General features: G+C 30.8%; 1 protein-coding gene and 1 long non-coding RNA gene across 3 annotated transcripts; both read left to right on the top strand.

The window, feature by feature from the left end:
• The first annotated feature begins 3,953 nt into the window (after positions 1–3,953).
• LOC149989801 (uncharacterized) lies at positions 3,954–6,409 on the top strand. 2 transcript variants are annotated; one of them, XR_016501845.1, is made up of 3 exons: positions 3,954–4,527; positions 4,937–5,244; positions 5,607–6,409. It is a non-coding gene; the product is annotated as an uncharacterized LOC149989801 (long non-coding RNA). The 2 variants fall into 2 exon arrangements; XR_016501844.1 differs by having other exon boundaries at positions 4,922–5,244.
• On the top strand, positions 5,992–6,867 carry LOC141044915 (uncharacterized). Its single transcript, XM_073531142.2, has 2 exons — positions 5,992–6,208; positions 6,469–6,867. Exons 1-2 carry the CDS (start codon positions 5,992–5,994, stop codon positions 6,573–6,575), a joined length of 324 nt encoding a protein of 107 aa, XP_073387243.1. The 3' UTR covers positions 6,576–6,867.
• The last annotated feature ends 476 nt before the right edge of the window (positions 6,868–7,343 follow it).

Below are 7,343 nucleotides of genomic sequence, written 5' to 3'. Positions count from 1 at the left end.
GTGGGTTTGAACACAAGGAAAGACTGGTTATATGAATTGGATCTGTTAGTGTCACAATTGACTGTACTCTAGCTATTTAAAATCAATTATCAAACTACAAAGCACCAAGGCTTACTACTTCCATCTTAATTTAACACATAATCTATTCTATGAATATCAATTCAACAATACTTCTATATTCTTATCAGTTCATCTCCCACTTACTCTCTTTGCGGTTTATATATATTCAATTACTGATCTCCAGTTTACTTATTATATTCAATTTCTCAATTCATCACACAGAATTCAATATCTTCACTTAACACAACACAATTCGATAATCTCAATTCTCAAGGTCACAGATTTTCTCCAAAACGGTCAGTCCAAAGTCATATTCCATAATATTCTAATCACAATTTCAACAATACTTCTTTCAATCACAATTCTTCATAAGAAAATAATAAAAGCAAAGAAAACAAAGAGATAGCACCAAGCTTATCGCAGCTTATGACTATTTTAGTCTGGCCACGATCTCCCTTTTTCAACCTCTTTATCCTACCAAAAGATGGACCGTCGGCCAACAAATTCTAAAGGTTATGAATCTTTGACTTCTTAACCATTTGTTCCACTAACAACTTACTGTTACCAACTAAATTGCCTAACCATAAGTCTAATTCTCAAGGTTATCAATAACCAACCAGTAACTTATCACAAAATTTATTTACATATTCTACATATTACAAAAAGAATGTTAAAGGAATCATGGATAATAATTCATGAACAATAATTGTTAACTACGTGGATATGCTTATTTAACAAAAATTAACAAGTTGATAGAAAAGATAATAACTTTGTCAACTGCGTCTTGTTAAAATAATATACTCAATTGCGAGAACATAAGGCATCTTCAAAATACAACTTCATTTGAATCATTTATTAATTTAATTCCATAATTAATAGATATTTCATTAATGAAATTAATTAATCTGTAGTTTAAAAATTTAAATAAAAACTATATTGAAAATGAACTAAAAGCCTTTGTATTTTGTGTAGTGTTCTTTAGTTCATACGTTATTATCATTGTTTAAATTATTTTAAAATCACACATTAAAACATTTGACCTATTCATTTATAAAAAAAATTATGATATGTTGAATATATTCTGTCTTGTAAAATTTTTACTTTAATTATTTAGTTATATAAATATTTTATTATACATAACTTTGTTTCAAAACTCAGTGTTTTGAATCTTAAGCAATAATTTTTTTATGAATAAACTATAGCCTAAAATGATAAACTCTTTAATTTTGAAATTTTATTGAAGTACATTATTCTTGATTTTGTAGTTGGTAGAATAATTAAAATATATCTCTTGTTTTTATTTGTTTTTTTCTTCTCAAAGAAATATTGATTTTGATGCTAGAAATATGAATCTAAATTACTTTATTAAAGAAAAGAAATGTTATATTATCTTTTGCAATAAATTATACCATTTTTCATGTTTGTTGGTATTGCTACAAAACTTTTATCAAAAATATAAGATTATATGGAATCTTAAACATTTTAAAACTCGATTTTTTATTATAAATAACTTATATGCAACTATTAGTTCTATTATAATACATATGTGGTGCCATAAGTTTTATAAATTCAAAATTGCAACTATATTGTTTGAATAGTAATTAAAATCTAAAGAGTTCGGTTTATTTATTTGAAAAAATATATTATTGAAATTTAGTTAATTCATACCAATTTCCATATTAAATCTTAATGAATCATATAATCTAGACTATTATCAATAAGCTTCCATCAACACATAATATAAATTCCACTCTTAGAGATCTATTATAACAATGTGAACCTTTGAGATTAAAAATATGTCACAACTTATAGTTGCCCTTATTCTAATATAATCTATAGAATTATATTTCATTTATTGAATTTTCAATTGTATTTTCCTTCTAATATAGTTTAATTTCATGGAAATTTAATATATATATTTTATTTAATTTTTAGATTTAATTTTAATTATATTTTAGATTAATTTATAAAATATTTATTAATATATTTAAAATTAATATTTATTTTATGTGTTAAATTAAAAAATTAAAGAATCATATTATAAAAAAATTAATATATATATATATATATATATATATATATATATATATTTATATCTTATATCTAATATATGTATATAATTTATTTATTTAATATTATTTTAGATTTATTACTAAATATATTATAAAGTTGATAGAACTACTGTTATTGTATATAATAAGATGGGAATATAATGATTAAAATGTAAGTTACAACTTTACCTTTGTTGTTTCATAAAAAAACATAATATGTTCAATATATAAAAAGTTCTTTTTTTGTTGATATTTAAAGTTTTCTTATCATTATTAATTTTTCCTAAAAGGTATAATTATAGTTTATTTTGTGTTTTATCTTCCAAACTATTATTTTATTTATTTATTTATTCCTTTATTAGAGGTGATATTTTTTTTCTATATTTAAGATATTATTATTTTTTAAAATAATTTAAGATAATTTTCAAAAATCAAAAATCAAAAATATTTTTAAATATTTCTAAAAAACCAAATTAAGTAATCAATATTAAATTACATATTTAAATTCATTAATAAAATGTCTACATATATTTTAATCTTTAAAAATAAATTTAATTCACACATTTTTATATCTTAAATAAATAAAATCTTCTTGAAAATATTAATATAATATATTGCTAATAAATTTACTTAGATAATATAATAGAATTAATAGTTTGGTTTAAAATTATTAAATTTGGTTATAATTTTTTGTTGCAAATTACTTAATGGAATATAAAGATTTTTTAAAAATAAAACGAAAATATTTTAAAATAATTAAATTAACTTGAAATAAGACAAATACTATAATTTTGTAAAGTAGAAAAAGATCCAAAATACTAAAATATTCTTAAATTACTGTATATTATATATTCTACCACAACTTAGAGCTTTTTTTCAAGGATGTTAGATCCAATGTAGCAAAGTTTTAATTTATTTTATTTCATTATTTTATTAGCTAATTTTTCAGCCTACTAATTACCTGTACATACATAGAAAAACAAAGTTACATCTATAAAGCTTTTAAAAAGCTCTTCTACATGATATTATCAAATTTTTATATATATATATATATATATATATATTTAAAATCCTAAAAGCTTAAGCTAAGTTTAGAAAAAAATTGAATTATTTTATTAATAAGCCAAACTAGAATTTTTAGAGTAAAATAATTAAGTGGATAAAAAATTAATTTCTTAATGTTATCTATATCAAATGTTTAAATACTTTCTATAAAATATTCTAAAATGGAATTTCGTTTCTATTCAAAGATTTATAAATTATAATGAGACGTGTTATGATTGTGAAGCAATTACTTACACAAGAAGAAATTAGAATAAACAAGTTACTTTGTAAATAAGCATTACATACCTAATTAAAATAAAACAAAAAATTATTTCATTTAAATTTGAATATATAAGTTTGAAAAAAATTAAAATAGATTGAAATATTTATTTTGTATTATTTTTTTTCTTCTACAAAAAATTGTAAATAATGAAGTCTTATACTTAAAATAGAAGATGAGGAGCCACAACTTTTAAATCCGTTAATGGACTCACATTAAAAAACATTCTATAGTTACATTTACAATCAAAAAAATTAGCTCAATATTATTAAGAGAAAAAGATGATGTGAAAAGTATTTTTTTCCTACATGACATATATAATTTTTTTTCTAAATTTTTTCCATATACCCACCTGAAAAATTAGATTTTTAATATAATAATAAATAAGCTATGTAAGAAATTACTATAAATAATCTTTAACAATCTAAGACACTAACTAAGTTTTGATATTTATCAAAAATGTTAGAATTAAGATATGAATTGACATATGTAGACTTATAATAATAATAAAATAAAATAATCTGGTTCATTTCATGATGTACTTAGCGCCTCCACCACCTAATTTTCCTTGGGAAGTTGCTTGGTGCTCACTCCAGTTCAACAGTGTGGCAGTTCCGATACGGTCCCCCACTCTCCGATAAGGATGGAAACCTGTAATCTCATCGTTTCACGGCTTCCGACATGGCTCCTCAGACGAGGATCTGATCCATGGTTTCGACTTTTCTTCTTTGAAGTTACTGATTCTTCTTCTGTGTCGTGGAACTGCAGCAATTTCGATATTGACCAGCCATGGCTATGACGCGAACCAAAAGCTCGATGTTAGGTTTTCCCTTCAATTTTGTTGCGTTTCTTGCATCAAGTAAGGACATTTTCGAGAATTAGGGTTGGAGGATTGCTAGCAAATATGGTGAATCGCGCAAGCCTGCAAGCACTGACGTAAACATTGATGTTGAATTGGTGAGAAGAAATGAATGCTTCAACCAGTTATCAACCCGCTAGTTGGAACTTCACCTTGACGTACTTTTGCGCTGTGGGCAAGAGTTGGAAGAGGGCGTCACACGATTGTTGCATCGACGAGGTCAACACACTAAGGTGCATATCTCATCTCTCTAACCGTTGATTTCTTGTCAATTTGATTTTCTGTCTAGTTTTTGGCTTGAAGGAAGTGGCAGCTTCTTCACACAATTGTACTTGCTAACATGAGTTACGTCTCTATTATCTCTTCTATATCTTGGGTAGAGTTGCTCTTGTCGTCAACTATGCTGCCTCGATTGTATGCATCACTGAACCGAATCAAGGCTGCAACGCTGACAGGGTTCAATTGGCTGTGACTTGAGAGACTGAAACTGCTTGACACAAAACTGGATGTGCTCATGTTTGTGCCAAACCACAAAAAATTGGATTAGTTTAATTTAGTTCATGATTGATCAACGAGTGCATTGAAGTCGGCTTTGGCTTTCACGTGTCTCACGTGTGATTTTTTCAGTGCGATTTGTTTCAGGTTTATACTCACTGTGACAGCTCAAGAAGTGCTTCGGTAGTAAGTAATTAGAGAAGACTACGGGGTTGTATCCAAATAACAATAACAGCGGCAATTCATTCTGTGATGGACGATCCCATGATTCTGGAGAGCCCTCTTCCATATCCAAAGGCGCTGGACAAACCAGTTTTGGTAGCGAGAGCTCAGGAGATTCCGAGAGTCCTGACCAAAAAATGCCATTCACGAGAATGGTATTGACGCAGCTTCTGGTTACATGGATGTAACAGAAAGGGCCAAGGCTGCTGGAAACAACGTTGCATCTCCAGCAGGTATACGGGAAAATGGGCAAGGCTGTGGTGATTCAGCGATTCTTAAAGTGGTAGACTAAAGGCTAAAAATGTGGTCCATGAAACTACAAGCAGGCACAAGGGCAGGATAGCTAGTGTAGTTGCAATTTGTTTGGTCGAAGTGTGCTTTATTTATATTGCACATGAAGACCTGCTCGTAGGCCTGCTTACTTGCATCGAGTATGAATATTCGTAATTTCAGCTGGCATGTAGAGGATGTCATTGTACTGCGAGGTAGAGAATGCTGTGTTTGAAAGGATTTCATGTTTTAGAACTTGCATTGCCAAGTCTCTCGTGGAGCTAACGTGTTCGAGTGCAATTTCCCTGTCTATGTCTGTGAATAGGCAGCGCTGAAGCTCAAATTGCTCAAGAAACATCGCCTATTTCCCTCTCAAAGCTGCACGCGAAAGGTCAGGTCATTGAGTTAAAACACGAAGGATCTGAGGACAATCTTCAGTTGAAGTCTGCAACTGAAGGGATTGATGAGGAAGCGAGAGGGAAAGCTGAGGGCCGGAAGAAACGTAGTTGATGTGCAAACGGGAAAACGAGGAACGAGATGAAACGAAACAATCGTTCAAAGAATTGTGCTGATGAGGAAACTAAGGTGTTGTTGAAGGTTTTTCCTCAGAAGATGAATGTTGAGAGTCGATCTGACTAGCGCATTGGTAATGAACCGTCAAGGGAGGACATGGCCGAAAACGGGTCCAAGAGAATAGAGGTGAGTGTCGAATGAGGATGGTTACGTTTACAAAATTGTATAAGTCAATCAAGGAATATTGTATGAACCACAAGGAGTTCAGGCTGCAGACGAAGGAAGGCTTTGGAGACATCAAGCTGGCAACCCACTTTGCAAAAAGTTGGTATAATTATGTCAGCGATTATTGCCCACCCAGGTCAAATAAGAGGATGACAAACCAAGGAACTGGAAATCCGGTTGAGAACAGAGGTAGTTTTGTTTCAGGTTCCTCAACGTCCAGTGATACAACTACCCTACCTTGTCATTCTGTCCTGTATGGCATGCATGTGTGACTTTTACTTCAGTTTCTGTACCTATGCCTTATGGGATGTTGTTGTCTTGTAAAAGTGAAGCACGGCGTCGACTTTCAGGTCGTCAATCGCCTTCTAACCCAGTTGCAACTTCACTGTGGATTGGATCCTTGGGTGAGTAAGGTCCTTTGAGTGACGAATTCCATAATCCTGATGCAGAGAGTTCAAAAGCGGTGAAAACAACTGAGCTTGCCGACCAGAGTGAGACACAATTGAATATGTTTGCAGCAGTGGTATGGTGTTGTTGGGCATGCTGGAACGAATAGATACATGCAAGTGTATAAAAGCCATAGGAATACAGTCATCCTTCAAAGTGAAGGTGCTGATGATGAATGATGAATGAGCTTGATGTATGAATTATGCTGTAGATTTAATGAAGAACAAGCCTGAATGATGAATAGGGGTGAATGATAAATGAATGATGAATAAATTGCTGGCGACGCTATTGACTCATGTGACCCACACAATTGACAATGTGACCTACACAACTACACAACTTTATATGGTCTAAAAATCACCAACAAAAGCAACACTTTGTTTGCCATACCTATCGATAAGAGTCATGCGTCTCACAAAGAGCTTGAGGATCAGATGTTCCTATTTCCTCAGAATTTCTGCTTTGATTTTGATGGGAAAGACATAAATTTAGCTTTTGGGTAATTATAAAATAATAAACAATTTGAACTACTCTATCAAAAACATTGAACAATAATATTAGCTTTTCTCAATCACTGATGTTGTTCCCAAAACTATCTTAGTTACTCACTGACTCTTAATCACTTTTCTCGTCTTCAGAAGTTGGGAGAGTGCACTAGAGCTGTGCTTGTACTTCTTCCACCCCGGCCATGAGCACATACGTCGCACAATCCTCCCTCCACATCACCTCATCCGCGCGAAGGGGTTCCTACGAGGAGAGGGCATCAGATTAAGCCCAGTGTCTAGATCTTAATTTAACAACCGATGGCTTTATTTAATACAGAACCCCTTTCGAAAGGCAGTGGAGGACAAGTCCATGGGATCCAAGACATTGTACA

Source organism: Physcomitrium patens, chromosome 2 (genome assembly GCF_059467195.1).
Source record: "Physcomitrium patens ecotype Gransden chromosome 2, ASM5946719v1, whole genome shotgun sequence".
NCBI lineage: Eukaryota > Viridiplantae > Streptophyta > Bryopsida > Funariales > Funariaceae > Physcomitrium > Physcomitrium patens.
This window is presented reverse-complemented; position numbering and strand designations above follow the sequence as displayed.

What these genes read in the sequence shown, in the direction of transcription:
- LOC141044915 (XM_073531142.2), top strand. Translation starts at nt 5,992, where the DNA reads ATGAGGATGGTTACGTTTACAAAATTGTATAAGTCAATCAAGGAATAT. An exon ending in AAATCCGGTTGAGAACAGAG is followed by an intron (nt 6,209 to 6,468) that starts GTAGTTTTGTTT and finishes ATCCTGATGCAG; the next exon opens with AGAGTTCAAAAGCGGTGAAA.